Raw genomic sequence first — 20,332 nt, forward strand, 5'->3', positions numbered from 1 at the left:
TAAGCAGAATTCTAGTAATACCATTACAATATTTAAGATATTAGACAAAGATATTTGAATATAAAAATAATTTATTAGCAGTTTAATACATATATAAAATTTAGAAACAAGATAATACAACTAAATATATCACTATTATGCTTTTGAACTTTCATCCATAAGACAAAATTTGATCACATGCAACATTTTATGGACTTAAAAATATTTGTTAGTCATAAAAATATGCCATTAAAGGCTTGCTTACATTAAAGTTTACAATATAAAAGGTATTTAATTGCAGTGAGTAGTCAAAAATCATGCTCATATACTTTTATTGCAAAGAAATTATAAAAAAAAAGGTATTTACAGACCTATTCTCTGAACAGGAGATAAAAATCAGAATGACATAACATGCAGAAAAGTTGTAAAGATTATTATGTGTCATGTTATAATCACACAGCTAATGACAAAAATTTTGAATTCCCAGATCAGAAAACACTGATGTCAGAAACATTAATTTTAAAATACTAAGCTCTGAGAAAACTCAAACGCCAAAAATATTTTTTTATTACACAAGCATGTATTTAAGCAAGGAAGAAAAATATGTTGTAACAGACTATGAAAGATATACAGAGAGTAAAACAATATTAGTATCTTAATTTTTATAGAGAAAAGGTTACGATTCCTATTTTAATTGAGTAGACTGCTAAGTGTTGATATTTAAAGTTAGGACCAACATAAAACCTTATAACCCTTGCTATATATGCTCAAATAAAATATAATTATGTTAAATTAAATCAGGTTAAGAAAGCCAGAATAGGGGTTTCATGCCTCTCGCCAAATTAAAAAGATTGACATTGAATTAAAAATTCGACAATTTTTTTATTTGAAACGTAAAGCTCTCTTCATTCAAAGGTCATAAACGATTGCTAAATTTAAACAAAAAGCATAAAAAAAAAACAAAAAGTATTTTTCTACCATATTGTTTTAACTACATTTTAATAATATTTAAATTTTGTTGATTTACAGCAAGCAGCTTCTGTAATCTTAAGAAAACAAAATAAATTAAAATTAATAAAAAAAATTTTTTGGCACAATTCAAATTGTATGTACAAAAATACCATTAAATTGATTTACGATGAGATAATAAAAAAATCAGTAATATAAACATGCAATACATTAAATACACGCATAATTTATTTCATGTTTCTTTTAATATTGCACTAACTTCCTGATTTCCAACAAATTGCTTTCTTTTTATATTAATACAGTTTTACTATATAATCTAAAAATATCACAATAGATTTTTGGAAAATACAGCAAACTAGCTAAACATGACATGACTTATATTTAACACTGTTGAGACGATAAAATGATTTGCTCGTGAGATATGCATTTAAATATTAACTTAATACTAACAACAATTTAACTTGGGATCTACTAATAATGTTTCATTATTACAACCACTTTAGAAAATATATTTTATCAATCTGATTATTATCTAATACTACTTTTAATTGTTATTAACTCCTATGCTCATTTTCAGTTAGATTTTAAATGTTTTAAAGTTCACTTTTAATTTAAATGTTCATTTTCAATTCAAATGTTCATTTTTAACAAATGTTCACTTTTAACTTAAAATAACCAGACAAAGATTTTTTTTTCAAAGCACTTTGATATGGAATGTGTGAAAAACGGAAGTTCTGACTATAAAACTAGCAAATGATATTTAAATGTTCGATAAATAAACAAAAATAAATAAAACTGATTGTATATAACATAAGACAATGTTGAATAAATTAATTAATACATGTGTGTGATTTTTTTATCATAAATAATTATAAAGACATAAGTACATAAACTATATAAGTACATAAGTTCAATAGATGTAAGGCCTTTTTAGATGATCACAGCAATTAAAAATATAAGCAGCTTAAAATTTTATAAGCATTATACTATGGTATATTCAATTTGTGTTTCTATGTTGTATTTCTATATTGTATCTAGAAATACAACTTAATTTGACTATGAAACACAACTGAACTAAATCTGATAAAGGCAAAAAACCAATGTAGATTCCTAGAAGAAAAATGTTTTCTGAACCACAAAACACAAGATAATAATCTTAAATGATAGGTAAATATAAAAGTAATTATTTGTATAACACTCTCAAATATATATATATATATATATATATATATATATATATATATATATATATATATATATATATATATAATGTAAGTACAATGCTCAGTTGTATCAACCCTACAATGAATCACACAACTATCTTTAAAAATGATAGTTTAAAATACTTATCTAATACCAAATGAATAAAAAAAAATTACTCTTAGAGTCATGTAATCTTAGTAACATTCTACAAACATCATAAAGCTTACCATAAATATAAACATTTGTTCCTTTTTAAAATAATATATTGCTGGTTTAAAAAAATAAATTTAAAAAAGCTTTATATACTGTCATGGTGTTCATGTTCATAATACATTATTTAAGCAATAAATAAGGATTAAAAAAGAAGTATAAAACAGTAGTGTGTGTATATAATGTAATGTAAAAATGTCAAGTAATGTAAGCACAATGATTCTTTATCACATAATCAACCAAATGAAAACTTTTAAATTACCAACATTAACACTTGTATTGTAAGATTAACCGTTCTAGTGAGGCGAAGTGCTATCGCGCTTCGCTTGTTATGTGCCGAAAATGCGGAAAAGCGTGATATCGATTCTCTTGTTTTGTACCAAAAATTTAATAAGAATAAAAAATATTTTTGTTGGTAAAAATTACTTGTTACATAATAATTAGTGTTAATTATAACCATTTCTATTGTTCGCCAAAAAAAATGACTACGCATTTCATTCTGCATTATTAGCATATATATAAGAAAACTCTTCAGCACTCAAACGGTTAAAACATAAATTAAAAGTTTTATTATGTCATCGAATTGGAATAAAATAGAATAAATTAAATTAGAGTAAAATAAAAATTGATCATTTTAAAATAATACTGCTAAACCAATTAAAACATTAATTTTGTGGTGCATCAAGGCTTACTAAACCAATGCATATAGATATTCAAAATTACAATGCGTTAAAAAAAAGTTAATTTCATAACATTGCATGTAAAATTAAATAGATCTTATTGATATTAAAAAAGCATTTACAAGACTTGAAAGATTGAATAAACTAAAGATAATGCATTTCTTCCCCTCAATTAAATAACTTTTTAAATAGTATTTCTGAAGTAATTATGAGGGATGAAATAAATCACAATACCTAGTAGTAATATACATAAAAAAAATAACCCCAAAAAACTCCCGACAGTCCAAAAATATGTTCCACAGAGAAAGTAATCACACTATGTAGCATCTTTCATAATTTTTTCAAGATATAACTTGATTCGGGGCCATATTTCATTAGACTCTTTGCCAGTAAATTCTTGTAAAAGCATTTTCTTCCTGGATCGAAATGAAAAAAAAAAGAAATATTTTATCAAACAGGCTTCAGCATTCTACTATCAATAAGTTCTATGAGCTTTAAAGAAGTTAAATACTGTGCGCACAAAAAAAATAACCTGGTTGTGGATCATATTTTAAGTTACAAAATCAAATGAAAAAATATAGTTTCTCTGAATAAACACACTTTCTTCTACAGATTTGGATTTTTGACCTTCATAATTTCACTTATAGCTGCAATCAAAAGATATGGTCTCAAAAGCTTAGTCAATAGATTGGTTGGAAGTCTGACCCCTTAATGTTCATTTTACATAATACGTATTTTGCCATTTTGCATATTTCTATTGCTAAGTAAATTAAATGTTTTTTCATATAACTTTAGAACTTTCTAATCTCAAGATAATTCAATACAAAAAAACATCGGAACTGATTTTTTAGGCATCTGCACCCGATGTTTGCAGATTTTTTCTCTGGCCAAGCTGATAATAATCTAGCTTGAGTTATATTGTATCGGGTTGTTCGGAAAGTAATTTCGTTTTTCCGACAGAGAATTTAATTGTATTTTTTCGAACCTAACTTCACACTTAAGCCGCATTATCATTATATGTTTTGAGAGCTGATATAGCAAGGCTTGTGAGTGAAAAAGTTCAATTAATTCAACACAGTAGTTTTTGGTTGGTGCCCTTTTAAATATGGAGAGCAATAAACAGCATTTTCGTCATATTTTACTTTTTTACTATAGAAAAGGTAAAAATGCTGTTCATACCAGAAAGAAATTCACTGATGTGTATGGAAAAGATGTGTTGACAGTACGCCAGTGACAGAATTGGTTTGCAAAATTTCGATCCGGCAATTTTGATGTCGAAGATGCACCATGTTCTGGAAGGCCCACTGATAAAGACATGATAAAGGCATTAGTCGATGCAAAACGGCGAATAACACAACACGTGAGATCGGTAAGAGGTTAAATTTATCGAATTCAACTGTTTATGACCACTTGAAACACGGAGCTACTTGAAAGGCCTGGGTTTAACCTCGAAGCTCGATATATGGGTTTCCCATGTTCTGACGGAGTGAAATTTGTGCCGTCAAGTTGACGTCTGTGATTCGCCTCTCAAATGTCACGAAAATGATCCATTTTTGAAGAGCATCATTACTGGGGATGAAAAATGGGTTGTCTATAGCAATGTCAAACGAATGAACAAAGATGAACTGGCTCAAAGCATTTCGAAAGCCAATATCCATTAAAAAAAGGTGATGCTGTCTGTTTGGTGGGATTTTAAAGGTATAGTCTTTTTGAGCTTTTACCGGGTAACACAACACTTAATTCGGAAGTCTACTGTCGTCAACTGGACAAACTGAATGATGCTCTTCAACAGAAAAGGTTAGAATTAATCAACAAAAAAGGTATAGTGTTCTACCAAGATAATGCGAGGCCTCATACAAGTTTGATCACTCCCCAAAAGCTTTTACAGCTTGAATGGGATACACTGTCACACCCAACATAATCTCCAGATCTGGCACATTCGGATTATTATTTGTTCCGGTCACTACAAAATTTTTTGGACTGTAAAACCTTTACTTCAAATGAAAAGGTCAAAAATCACCTGGATGAGTTTTTTGCCAGCAAGAACCAAAACTTTTATGAGCGTGGAATCATGCTACTACCAGAAAGATGGCAAAAGGTGTTGGATCAGAACAGCATCATTACTGGCCAATAAATAATTTTCTAATGGCCAGAATGGCCAATAAATAATTTACTAAAATATTTATTCATTATACGAAAATTCCCTTTCATTTCCCCTCCAAAAACGAAATTACTTTCCGAACAACCCTATAATTATCACAGAGAAGTTAATGAAATTCTGGGAGAATGTATAGGAAGCGGATATTTGACATTGTAATAATGATTATGACTATCTTCTATTTGGATGGGAAAATAAGAAAGAGTAATGACGTGTTGAATGATTTATTGGTGCTTTGCTTTTGTACATAACATTTTCTATGGAAATTTATTTATTGCATTTCGGTTTTAAGATTGAATTTTGAGTAGTTTTTTTTCTTCTGCAGAATGAATAATTTGGTGGGTGCAATTGGGTTTTTAGTCAAAGTTACCTTTTAATTTGAGTTAGCATGTTAGTTGGTTGTGATTTTTCAAAGTGAGTTATTAATGATCTAGGCATGATTAGAAGTTGAATTAAGATTTAGTAGATTAAGAAGTTTTTATTAGGAAAAGATGTATATATTTTTAAGAAGTTTTTATTAGGAAAAGATGTATATATTTTATGCTTTTGTTACAATTAAGGATATTTTAGTGTATTTAGACTTTAATGGGGATAGGGGCATTACATGATTTTTTTAATAGTTTTTTGAAGAGTTGGAAATGGAATATGACCTTATAATATCTATTTTTTATTCCTAATTTTCCTTATAGTATCTATTTTTGGTAAATTTTGTGTGTGTTTGTAATATTGGATATTCTTGGATTGTTATCGATGATGTCATCAATTAGAAGATTTATAGCTGTGAAAGTGGAATAATCTTTCACTTTTAGGTGGGTTTTTATACGCTTAATTTCTAAGGGATATTCTGTTTTTTTTTGTGGTTAATTTTAACAAACTGGTAACAATTGTTGATAATAAAACTGTTGCCTATATTTTAATATTGATTTGTGGATTGTTTTGTTTATGGAATGTTAAAAAAGAGAGAGAGAGCGTGAAACATTACATTTACTGAAAATGTGTGCAAATGCTTACAAAACTGTAGTCTAGATGTAATGATTTGATATAGATCTGCAGTATTTTTCATTTATGAACTATAATTTTGTGTTAATAAATGCCTGTGAAGTAGGTTATATTTTAATTTAATAGTTAAGTTAGTGACATTTTTTTTCAGGTTAAGTACCATTGCCCGTCATACCTAGCTGTTGCTTAAAATTGACAGTAATACAAGTAACCTTCGAATTTTGTACTGTTGCAATACTTGATTTTTATTTTAACATTGGTGCATGCATGTAACGAAATAGTTACCTGGGAGCTAACGTTTGTTACAGATCTGCAGCTATTTATGAAATGCATGTTTTGTGTTAAACAATGACTGTAAGGCAAATGAACTTCGAATTTATTAGGGTCACAATGCATGATCGCATTTTTGGCATGTGACAAAAGTGGTGCTAATAGGAATAGGCCAAAAAAGGTTGTCGAGGAAAAAAAATCACCAAACATTGAGTGCAGATGCTTGACAAATCAGCTCAAAATTATTTTTTAAATTCCAAATTATTAGTTATAAATAATTTAAATAGTTTAGAAGTGTAAAGCAGACAATTATGTTAAAATACATAATTTAAGCTTTCAAATTATGTATTTTAAAAATTAATGCCATAAGTGCCATGAGAAAACCTTTAACATATTCGAATTTTTTCCTGACCACAGAAATCCTGGTATAGTGAATATCAAACTAAACGCATTTCTTATAATTTCACACCAGATCTGGAGGTTATCTGATGAGGCTGCTTTTAGCCGCACAATAACTGACGAATAATTTGGAAAAATTTAGATAATTTGCTATTTAGATAATTGTGATAATTAGATTAAATTCATCTAACAATCTGTATGAATTGAACTAATAATGATATTTTAATTCATTTCACTTTTTCAAATCATAAATTAAGCGTAACAAACAATAGCATATCAACCGTACAATTTAAAGTAGTATTAAAAAATTCAGGAAAAAATTTTTTTTTGATTTTATCAGCTTTTATATATACTGAGTGATGCACGACAGGATTACATCAACAAATGTTAACAATTTGATATAAACTATTCTCCTCCTACATAAAGCATATTTCTGCACTATAGCCTTTTTTTCTGCACTATAGCCAGCACTTAAGTATTTTGACCATCAGACATGAAAAAATTTAGTCATAACAATCTTTCACTATGACGGAAAGTTAATTAAATTGCAACGAGGTACGTAATTACCAGAAAAATGTCACTAACTATTAGTTTGTGATTATATCATGAAGAATGAGAAAATGAGTAGTATGAACTTAGATTAGACTGATTAGGCATAATTATCAATATTTTCAACAATTATGTATGTAGTTTTCCACACCTTTGCAAAATTAGTAAGACCTGTGTTTGTTATGTAAATTACGTATGAACTTAGATTAGACTGATTAGGCATAATCATCAATATTTTCAACAATTATGTATGTAGTTTTCCACACCTTTGCAAAATTAGTAAGACCTGTGTTTGTTATGTAAATTACGTAATCTAAAATTCAGCAAAAATTTTAACACCTTAAATTTTAACAAAAAGATATTTAAATATTAATTTAAATAATAAAAATTAGTTATAAAAATTCGTTTTTTGAATAGAATTATTTTTCAATAGAGAAGATTTGTAATTTTATAAATTACATTTCTGATTTGCTAACATAGTTCCACAGATATGAGCGTGGCAAAATATGTTATACAGTACAGAACCTGTTATCCTGAAATCAGTAAACCGGAAAACTAAAAAACCGGAACGAAATTCGATAAATTTTTCCGCCATTTTAAAAAAAAAAAATTTTTTTCCTCGTAAGATTTTAGGATTTTCCTTTCTTTTTTTAAAGATGTTTACCTTACCATCATTTTGGAAATAATTATTAGTGTATTACTTCGTTTTTTCAGGATTATTTCCAAATATTTTTTTTTTTAGTTGGGTTTAACAATAAAAGAAAACTGCTTTTTGTAGCGATTCAGAAAACCGGAAAAATCAGTTACCCGGAATAGCGATGGTCCCGATCGTTCCGGATAATCGGTTCCCTACTGTACTACTTAGTCATGTTATAGGAGTTAATGCTTTGTCAAGTTATAATGTTTATTATATAATAAGCATATTTTCAAGATTGCAGCTACCTATGACATAAAGATCAAAACTCTGAATCTGTAGGGAAAAATGGTAAGTTTGTTGAGAGAGAATTAGTTTTGTCTCTTAATCTTTGCAACTTAAAATACTGTCTGAACTAGTTAATTAATATATTTAAGATCTAACCCTCAAATCCTTAAGCTTGTATTTTAGTACATTAAAATTCGATCAATACATATAAAGTTTTTCAGGGTGTTAATTTTTTTCTTAGTACACTCAATATATATATATATATATATTTATGAATAAATATGTATTTTCAGAGAAATCTTAAACATAATCATTATAATGTTATTATCTTTAAGAATCCGGTTTTTGTTGCTATTTGTACAGTCAATGCTAATAAAAATTAATGTACAGTCAAACCTTGTTAAAATAAAGTCAAAGAGTAGCAAAAATCATTTCGTATAAACCGAAAGTCATATTAACCAATAAAAAAGTAAAAGACATTTCTGATGATATTAAAAAACAAATCACTAAAACAAACATCAAAGAATATAAATGATATATATCGAGAATTGAATGTAATAAATGTGAAACAACCTGTAAAAATAAATTTTACTCCCTTAAGTTAGATTTAAAAATATAATTTATTGATTTCTTTCATCTATCACTAACATAATATATATAAAATCTTCTGCTTCATATTGAAAGTTCTTTTTTTCTCACTCATTTTCACAATGTGCAAGAAACCAAATAAAACATTTACAAAAAAAAAATTGTGTTTTTAATAACATGATGGGGAAATTGTTTACATTACCTATAATGCATAATGTTGTCATTGCCTACATTTCTTAAGTCATAAAATGCCTTTCAGTAAGTTTTATAATGGAATTTATATTTATCTAAAAATATGGTACCTGTAATATTCTAGTACAGGTGAATTCTCCTTTCGGTAGTTAGAAAGTCGAGCCAGCACAACATCTGGTTTATCATCATCCCTTTGAACTAAACTTTCACCAGTTATATCATCTTTCCCCTTTGATAAAGAAGCATTTTAAACAACACTCACAATAACTTTGCTTTAATTAAAAGTTTCTGTTTTCAAATGCATTACTCTGGTAAAAACAACATAGTTATGAAAATAGTTTATTCATAGGTAAAAAGTGCTGGTAGAAGCCAAGACAGTCTTTTCTAGAATGAAAGGGACTGTGAGTGTACATTTTTTTTATTAAAAAATATGGGGTCATTTAGATAAAATGTATTACATAGCTGAAGGATAACTAAGAATATTTTTCTTCAAAATAAACATTTATTCTATAACATAGTTTTAAATAAAATATATGTTTAATTATTTTCTGTGACAAATAAATTAAGTAATTATTTGTAGTCCTAACTTAGTCTTCTAATTCATTTGAAAATTGAAATCATTAAAGAAACTGAATTATTTGGACTCATGATTCTATTTCTTACATTTATAAGAACTTTAATATTAAAAAGCTAATTTAAATTACTTTGACGTACATTACATTAAAAATATAATGATATAGAAACCAACTATTGAACAAATACAATAAATTATAGCAGCATACTATTACTAGAAAATATTAAAATAACATATTTGATTTTTTTCTCTCCCTAAGCTGTAGTCCATAGGTTCTCAACCTTTTTAACGTTGCCGCCCCCTTAAGGAGCAAAAAATATTTCAACGCCCCCCTTTATAAAAATCCTGTTATTTTGAGCATGGGGACGGAGGGATGTGTACTGAATTATAAGAGGCAAATTTTTTAAGCCATTTTTTTACCCTTTGAATTTGTTTGGTTCTTTAAAAAATAATAAATTAACTCGATAATTTTCTCATGGCAGGTAATCGCCGTCTATTTGTTATGATCAAAATAAATACGTTTAATGAAAAAAAAAATACAACTAAGAAGCCTATGCTTAAAAAGAATAATTTATTCTAAATTAGATAATTAAAATAACACCCAAAATAATTTTGTTACACTAAAAAGTAGTATCAACGAAACTACTTTTTACAAGGAAGTAGTATCAAGTAACTATGTTAGTGGGATGATTGTACTTAATGGTTCAGAACCAATTCCTTAATGCTCGGTTCAATACTTTTAGTGAGATGAAGATGCAAATACCCACATTTGCACAATTTCGAGTCGATTTCTTCTTTTTGTGACAAGATCCGTAACAGCACTGAATCCACATTCGACAAGTTAAGAGGCAAGGAAGGCAATTAAAAAATTTTTAACGATAGTCTACAGTCCAAGATAGAGACGACTGGTACCTTTAACACAAGATTGCCCATGGAAGTCATTTTGACTGCTTTATAATTTCAATTAGAAAAACAATGATAACACAATTTCTTAGAATTTTGTGACTTTTTGTACAACATATAATTTTTTTATTATTAATATTTACAAATAACTTGTTATATAACTGAAAATAATAACAAAAATATTAAATTTTATTTTAAACAAATTTCTTTATACATTAGTTATGCTTTCTTTATTCATTAGTTATTCTATGCAGTCATTTTAACTGCTTTTGAGCAATATAGGTATTTCAGTCTTTTTAGAGTTAAGTAAAAATTCTGTGAGACAATCACCATTTCAAAGTTTCATTAGTTAAAAGTTCGACCAATTCCTCGTAAATCTGAACCTGTGCTGTTTCAATATTTACAAAAGGGTTCATAAAACCCATTGAGGGACTTCGAGGGAACAAAACATCTTTAAAATGGTCAGAAAAGTCCATGTGCAAAGAGTCAAGGTGTTGACAATATTCTTGTGCATGTGCATCATCAGAGAGAATTTTGCCTGCATGGCTGAACTCATTCCAACCAAAATTCTGCTAAAACAAAATCAGTTTTTTTAGAAAGGCGAAAATAACTTATTTTGTAGGGATCGAATTGAACTCGTCGCCTTGAAGTTGTAAATTAATGCCATTAAATTTTTCAGATAAATCAGCCAAAGCCTTTCTTAAATTCTAGCAATCTGTCTCTTAGAGCTACATTTCTGTTTTCAAGGAACTCAAGCACAGAGTCGAAAAGATTCTAATACCTATTGAGACAGAAGCTTTTGGAAGGTCAGTGAATCTCGGTGTATATTGCAAGCGATCGAATTCTTCATCGTTTTTCTTACACAGTTGTCTAAATAATTAATCTTAGAGAGCATTACTGTGAATTTTGTTCACAGCAGATACGGCATATTGCAATGATTGATGCAAACAGTCACTGAGATTTTTTCTTACTAAATACTGTCTGTGAATCACGCAGTGAACAGCTAAAATATCTGGTACCTCCCTTTCCAAAAGGGCGATAAACTCACGATGTCGACCCACCATTGCAGGAGCCTATCGGTGGGAATGGACATAATATTCGCAAGAGGAATGTTTTTCTCTTTAAAATAATCTTTGACAGTACTAAAAATAGATTTACTTTTGATATCTACAATCAAGCTTCTTGCAAAAAGCATATCTTGAATAATTTTCCCTTCCTTTACAAACCGGATCTATGCCTACAGTAAAGCCTGCATTATCTGGCAAGGTAGATTCATCAACTTGAAGGGAAAATTTGTTGGACATCAAAAGTTTGCATAAAGAAATTTCAACGTCTTCACCCATCTCATCATTTCGTCGCCGCACTGAATCGTTGCTTACAGGATAGTTTTTTATTACATTGGATGATGTAAAACTGTTTCTAAAACTTCCTTGACAACCGGCAGTATCAACTCTACTCCGATGGTTTGAGCTTTCCCAGACTTAGCAACAAATTTTGATATATTATAAGAAGGGATCAAACCATCGTCGCATTTTTTTGATGACGTTACTAGTAACCCTGAGACCGAAGGTGCCTTCAGAAACGTGAAAAAACACGTTCGTAAAAAATGACAAATCTATATCTAGTTTTTTGCAAATGCTCTTGCTAACAGTAAGATTTCCTTACCTCATTAGATAAAACTTTATTACAAAGTAAACACATAGGTAATTGAGAGTTCAACAGTAATTGAACAAATCCCAACTTCAAGTACGTGACACTGCATTGATGACACTTCTTTTCGTCAACCGACATTGTTGGTGTCAGCAAAATACAAACGATGAAAGAAAATCAACTATTTCTCAAAATTAATAAATAATTTATGATACTATAAAGAACTAATTTGCGTACGTACCTGGCCAAATAAACTATGAGATCTAATCGAAACTGGGGGGAAAAACCGCAAAGAAAGCTAACGAAAACAATTATAAGAAACACGGGTCCAATCAAATATTCATACTGAAAGCGCATGTACTGCAATTTCCACCAAATGGTTTGAATGAGTCAGAGGCAAAAACTACTTGCTCATGCGCTGAGCTGTGTAAGTTCGGATCGAAGATTAGGTGTCGTATAAGTTCGTTTTATTGCTGCTTCAAATAGTGTATAGGATAATCTTTATTTATTATATTCATTTAATCTTTTTTTCTTTATTATAAATTTTTTTATTAAATTAATCTTAATTTAATAATTTTATTTGTAAATTTTAAAATTAAATTTGAATGACAAAACATGCTCAACGCCCCCCTACCGCCCAAAACATACCCAACGCCCCCCTACTGCCCAAAACAAGTTCACCGCCCCTCAGCATAGTCCCACCGCCCCCAGGGGGGCGGTATCGCCCCCGTTGAGAACCAATGCTGTAGTCTATAACACTAGTATTTCTCTTAGACCTGAATGAAATGAGATAATTTGTGGAATATAATATGTAGAAGGGGTCAAAAAGTTAGACTAGAGGCAAAATTTTTTCCCTTTGATACAACACAAATATATTTCATAGAAATTGATTATGAAGAATTCTCAACTTTATCTGAGAGGTCCTAATAAAAAAAGTTAATAAGAAATACTAACATCCAATAAAAAATAGTAACACTTGCCTAAAAAACTACTGTATGCAACTTGTCCAAAATCTCCCATTAAATAAAGTTTAACTTTACAAGACAGTTTGTTTAAAAGAAAAAAGAAAAAAAAGAAAGATTGTATAAAGAAATTTATGACATAGCGAAAAAACTACATTAACTTTCCTTCTTTTAAAAGAAAAAAAATATTTAAAGAAAGAATGAATTAAAATTTTTGCCATTCTTTTTCTATACCATTAGTTCAAATCAAAGCTACCTATGGATAGGTTCACATTTTTTTAAATGAAATTTTGTAATCATTCAGATTAACTCAAAAAAGAATTTATTCATTATTGCTCTTTTACTAACCCTAAACAAAACAAATTCCAAATTAATTTAATCAGCACTTGCGAATAAACATCCACTTTTTTTTATTTTTCAAACTATTTTTATTTTCAGTCAAATGCTCTTTCATTCCCATTATTTTTCCAGGAGAGATTCAGAATACTAAGATTGTACTAAATTTTATTTTATTATTATTTTTTTCAATTTTTTGAATCAATTTAGAGAAATTTTTTTTTTTTTAAATCTGTATTGCTACTTTAGAAAACTTTATTTAAATGATAATAGTAGAAAAGAGCTATAACACTTGAATTATAGAAATACTTAAATATTAGAAAGTAACTTTACAACGGTTAAAATAAATGCCAGGGCTGGAGGAAGGGATTTTAGGGATTATATGATTAAGTACATTATTAAGGGATTATAGATATGGATGTTTACAGTCATTAAATTATTAATTTCCTCCTTTTTTCAAATATTGTTTGTTTGAAAAGTATATTTATAGGATTTACTTTTTCATTATATATTCTTAGAATTAACTTTCTTTATAGTCAAAAGTTCTCTGTGTAAAAGTTTTATTTAAGCTTCATGCCAATATTCCCAAAGAATTAATGCCTGGCACAAAAAGAGGAAGGAATAACCTTAAAGAATAACCATGTGATTTTAGGTCTCTTCTAATTTAGTCCTAGATCCATTCTTTTTAATTTAGTGTGTTCAATATTGTGTGTATAGTGCATAGAATTATTTTTAATGAAGCATCATTTCTGAATTTGGATGAGCAATCAGAACATTTTTTTTTGTCATTGATTTACTCTTTAATCAAAGATAAAAGAAAGAAAAAACAGTGCTAATGACAGATTTTTTTAACACTATGTCTCGATATGCCATTCATTATTTTAGACTGTTCAGATATTTGTTTTTTTCTTTTTAATTTCTGAAAAATTTCTTTAGAAATCAAAATTTTAAAAAGCCAGATATTTAAATTCAATTTAAAATGAACTATCTGACAGATTTATTTCAAATTTTTTTTTTTTTTTTTGCCATATAAAATTTCATTCTTTAAATTGACATAAAAAATTTTCTGCCTCACAATTCAAAATTATTTTTGACTATTATTGAGTGAAATAATAAAAAATAATAAATATGTATTAAAAATTATTTTTGACTATTATTAAATGAAACAATAAAAAATAATAAATAAGTATAAAAACAAAATTTTTGGCTTTTATTGATTTTTTTTACAATTATGTGCAATTTTTTTAATAAATTTAAGTTCTAAAACTATGGCGAAATTCGCAATACGTAAAATTAATATTAAGGGATCCAAACTTTCAACCGCTCTCTTGACCAGACGGTTAAAGCCATATATTCCAGATTGCAGCTACCCCATATACTTTGGTCAGGAATCATAATCATCATAATTCATCAAAAAAAAGATTCAGAGACGGTACTCTATTGTATCCGATTTTGTAACTTAAAATATATTCTGCACTAATTAGCAAATTTAAAATCACCCCCTCAAACTATTAAAATTGAGCACTTGTAAGGTGAATCAAAAGTTATTCAAAGTGCTCCTTTTTTTTTCTCACACACTGTGCATAACCTGTGTGTCAAACGCTCTCTTAATATAATGTAAATTTGTTGATATAATTATTAATTATATCGAAAATACTACTATGTCTCACAATGTAATTTTGATTTCAGTTTTGCATCCAAATTTCAGCAGAATTTTTGAAGGTTCGATTTAGAAACAAGATAGAAAGGTTAATTTTTGAGATAATTAGAAAAGATTCAATAATTTTCAAGATCTTAGTAAATTTATGTTAAAAATGAGAAATAGCAATTCATTCTTAAAATATTTTACACAATTTTTTCTTTGTTATGTATTTAAAATAGTTATTAAAAAAATTTTTGGGAGACTTAAGATTTCTTTTCTCTACAAATATTTTTGCTAAGCGGATCAATAAGTTCTTATTTCATTTGATTTATCTAAATGTTTTATTGTTATAATTTATGCTGCATGGAGGTTTTTACTTATTAGTTTATGTAATTTATGCTGCATGGAGGTTTTTACTTATTAGTTTATGTAATTTATGCTGCATGGAGGTTTTTACTTATTAATTTATCTTTATAATTTTATAAACCTGTATTAGTCTGGATAGAGAATATTTAATCTTCCGCAAAAATTGCATGATAGCAATAATAAATATTTTTCTATCACTATGATGACGATCCATTCTTTTGTAATTGTATTTTATAAGCAGCCATTTTTAGTTTATATTACAGTATTAATTTCCTAAGCATTTTATTACAAGTGGATTAATCAAAGGCGTATTAACAATGAATTAGCAATAAATAACAGTGAATTTGTTAATTGGCGAATCATTGATAGGCATTTTAGGGAATGATCCAATAGGAGAATGCGTTAATAAATGCATACAAATGTTTAGAAACCTATAAATGTTACAACAGTTGACAACAACAAAACGAAAAATTTTAATGTTTATAATAATTTTTAACAAAATTTGATTTATTGAAGGGAAACTATCTTTAATATATTATTTAAACGTGCACAATTATAAGAAAGAAATAATAAGATTAAGATAATATGTCTCCATTTGACCTCATAATATTCATTCATAAAAAAAACTTAAGATATTTTTCCAAACCCACTAGCTGTAGCAAGTGGTGAATGTTCTTTTAGAAAATTAAAAGCTTGAGGTCTACAATGTCACAAGAAAAACTCTGGCAAAATTTCTATCAAAAATAAAACCGCAGAAACAATTGATTTTGAAGCATTTATCTGCGTCTACTAAAGCACGAAAAAATACATTTTAATTCTATGCTTTTAAATTAATATATATTATTAAAAATATTACATGTAATAGATATTTATTCTTGAATAGGAGTTGATATTCTCTTTAATTTAACGAACAGCTTTCTTTTTTAACCTTGAAATTGTTAATTGTTATTTGTCTTCTTCGTGTTTCTTAAATCAACCTTTAGGGCTGATATAGATTTTATAATTTTCTAGCAGAAATATCGAAATTTCAAAAAAAATTATACAGCATTGTAACAACTACGTCAGTAAGACATTTCAAGGGGAAATATTAGTATTTTTTAAAAATTCAGATTTCTTTTCAGAAATTGAATTAAGAGCGCTGTTTTCAGTATCGCCCGAGTGAAAAGTGCTATAGTGCCAGCACTGATGACTGCTACAGTAGAGAACCGATTATCCAGAACGATCGGGACCATCGCTATTCTGGATAACTGATTTTTCCGTTTTCTGAATCCCTACAAAGCGCCATTTTTTTTATTGTCAAACCCAAATAAAAAAAATATTTAGAAAAAATTTTAAAAAGAAAATACAATAAAGTAATATACATAAGATTAATAAGAAAAAAAATAATGAAATAAAAATATATACAGGCTTAATATAAATGAACAGAAAAGGTAAATTGGAAAAAAAGAAGAAAAAAAAGGGGGGGGAGATGGCTCCATCTTCCTCGTCGCTTTCTTCTACTTCGTCGTTGTCTGCGCCAGGACTCAAAACCATCCACTCCATTTTTTGCTTCATTACGAAAATGGAAAAATCCCGAACATTTACAAAACTTGAATATAATTCTGGATGGAAAAAAAATTCTATCAAAAATTTCAGGAGAAATGAAAAACAAAAATTTTTACTTCATTATTCTTTATTTTTTATTATTCTCAACCGAGAAGAGAAAAATCGCGAACGTTTCTTTTCCCTCCTATGCACGAGAGAGACATCGATCAAATATAATTCTGGATGGGGAAAAAAAATAATTAATTCTTCAAAAATTTCTAGAGAAAAGAAAAACTCAACTTTTTACTTCATTACTCTCAAATGAGAAAAGAAAAATCGTGAGCATTTATTTTCCCTCCTATGCGCTGCGCAAGAAAGACATCATTTGAATATAATTCTGGATGAAAATGAAAATAATCTTTCGAAAATTTCTGGAGAAAAAAACAAAACAAATTTTTTTACTTCATTATTCTCAAATGAAAAGAGGAAAATCGTAAGCATTTCTTTTCCCTCCTCTTATGCGCTAGAGAAAAAAATCTTTCGAAAATTTCTGTAGAAAAGAAATTTAAAATTTTTTTCTTCCCAAAGGAAAAATCTTTCTGCAAAAAACTCTCTAAAATTCTGCGCCGATATCGCCGTGATTCTGGCATGCGATTACTGTCTAGAAGAGTTTAACTTGGGTTTCAACATTTTGCTAAAACATTAATCGAAATCAGAAGGAAAAACATGTGTATCACAATCTTATTCCTCATTAAGCTGAGCGATTTTATTTCTCCTCCACTCCAGTTAAACATAAATTGGCAAGCAGACACAGAAGCTGACATAATAAAAAGAATTTATGCTAATTCTGCCCCCTCCTCACACCACGTTCAAAATGAATGGATTGAAAAACGGGTGCAGTTGCAATACTTGACCTTGAGTCATTATTCCAGTTTCTTTGGCTGTCACTATGTTCAAAGGGAGAATAGCAGAAATGACAGATAATTTTTAAAAAATAAAAAAAAGTAGGAGATAACAGGAAAAAAAGCAGGGACATGGAGATAATAGGAAAAATAGGAGTTCTGCAGTCCCTGTAGGGAGTACTTTCAGAGATTTCTAAGAATCAAAGAACAGAAATAAAATTACTTGTTTTATCGAACAAGCATAAATTGTGCTAAAGGGGGAAACTGTGAGATGAATAACAACCTTTGACCTCCTCCACACTTACACATCTGGACAAAACTTCAGAAGAGTGGAGCAGAGGAGGTATTTAAAATATTTGTTGCAACCTTACTTACCGGCGAAGTTCACTTTACTTACCAGCATATGTTCGCCAAAATAAAGCCTTTACTTTCATAAAATCACTCTCAATATATTTAGCGAATAAATTAAGCAAAATATTTTTGTGTAAGTAATACTATATTAAATTTTAAAAAAAAAAAAAAACAAGTTTTAAAAAATAAATATTAATTTAAAGCAATATTAAATAGAAAATATTTCCCTTAATTTTACATTTTATTATTCGCAAAATGTTATTACAGTACAGAACCCGTTATCCGGAAATCAGAAAACCGGAAAACCAAAAAACCGGAACGAAATTCGATACATTTTCCCGCAATTTTTTTTTTTAAATTTTTTTTTTCCTCTTAAGATTTTAGGATTTTTCTTTCTTTTTTTAAAGATGTTTACCTTACCATCATTTTGGAAATAATCATTAGTGTATTACTTCATCGTTTTTTCTTTCCAAATATTTATTTATTTTTTTTTAGTTGGGTTTAACAAAAAAAAAAACGGCTTTTTGTAGCGATTCAGAAAACCGGAAAAATCAGTTATCCGGAATAGCGATGGTCCCGATCGTTCCGGATAATCGGTTCCCTACTGTATTATTTATTTAAATAATGAATATGATAAATCATGATTATTGATAGTCTACAGCAATTCTGACTGTATCCATTTTTAAAGAAGAAAATGTCTAATAAGTGCCTACTAAAATGTAACGAAAAAGTCTAAACATATCAACTGTGAATTTTAGTTGAATTTAATTTAAAATACTACAGCGTAGCTTAAGTGTAAAATGAAAGGAAGAATAGATAAATCATGAAACGTAATAGTCCTGTTTGTTAGGTAAACATCGCTGAACTTAGAGATATGTTAAAAAGAAGGAAAAATTACTTATCAACAAGTTTTTAGAAAAAAAAGGATTGAGAAAAATAAGTAAAATTTTGATAAATAAAAAGCACGAAAATGCTTTTAATACTAAAATACAAAACTGTACTACGAAGTATGGATGAGATGTTTGCTTTAAAATTTTGATGAATTCAACATGTGATTCACTTTGGAAACTAGAGCTCAGATTAAAAATGTACAGTAAGACCCCGCTTAACGTGTAGGATATGTTCCATCAAAGTAGAGCGTAATGCGAAGCAGCGCTAAACGAGGCTATCTTAACATGTAAATAATTGGGTTAGGGGAAGATGGATAGAAAATTGGTCAGGTATTAAATTTAATAAAAATAAAACCAAACATTTATTTCTTACAAAAATAAAAACAATATAAACGAATATATGTGCTTGTAAAAACAAATAAAATTCTAAGTCAGTCAGTTCATTCAGTCTATTTTGTGTTTCCAATTTTCTGCCTTTTTGTCAAGAAGGCATCTAATGTAGTTTGTGTTTTCCTTTTGCGTTCTGTTAGAAGTTGTTGATAAGTGGATAAAGCATCTATAACACTCCGTCTTGCTTTTGAACTCCTGTCAAAATTTGGATCATTTTCAACAAATTGGTCCATAATTTCAGTTATAGTGGTCAAACTCCTTTTTACAAACGCTATTGAAAGTTCTTTTTGCTCTTCTTCGAGATCACTACTATCAATATTTTTGTTTTCTTCTTGCTAAGTTAATTCCTGGAGCTCATCATTAGAAAGACTAGCTTCTGTTTCTTGAACTATTTCTTCGACGTCTTCCACATTTACCTCATCTAAACCGGTTTGTTTTCCTAATTCCACTATTTCATCCATATCGACAGAGTGTCCAATGTCTTCGCTCTTCTTAAATCTGGCCAAATGTTCTTCCATACTCCTTTCAAAGATCTTTCTGTTATCTCATTCCAAGAAAGGTTTATGTTTTCTACAGCATTCATGATATTGTAGTTTTTCCAAAATTCTCTTATTGATTGCTTCTCTTCTCCGTCTATTTTGTCAAACATCTGCTTTAATGTTCGCCACAAGTACCGTATTTTTCGGCGGAAGCGCCGCGGCGCTATGGAAAAAAAAGTTGTTTT

At 28.6% G+C, this 20,332-nt stretch overlaps 1 protein-coding gene across 3 annotated transcripts in view; it reads right to left on the bottom strand.

Moving 5' to 3' along the window:
* Positions 1 to 53: 53 nt before the first annotated feature.
* Positions 54 to 20,332, bottom strand: part of Ak3 (Adenylate kinase 3) — a 36,924-nt gene continuing 16,645 nt past the window's right edge. For 2 of the 3 annotated variants that reach the window (XM_071187590.2, XM_016049490.4), the window contains exons 4-5: positions 9,229 to 9,347; positions 54 to 3,457 (exon numbers count right to left, since the gene is read on the bottom strand). In XM_071187590.2, coding sequence (XP_071043691.1) covers positions 3,358 to 3,457; positions 9,229 to 9,347 — 219 coding nt within the window. In that variant the 3' untranslated portion in view covers positions 54 to 3,357. The remainder of the gene's footprint in view (positions 3,458 to 9,228; positions 9,348 to 20,332) is intronic. The other variant, XM_087155296.1, reaches the window with a different exon arrangement.

Source organism: Parasteatoda tepidariorum, chromosome 11 (assembly GCF_982258835.1).
Source record: "Parasteatoda tepidariorum strain Cologne lab strain chromosome 11, Ptep-v5.0, whole genome shotgun sequence".
Lineage (NCBI taxonomy): Eukaryota > Metazoa > Arthropoda > Arachnida > Araneae > Theridiidae > Parasteatoda > Parasteatoda tepidariorum.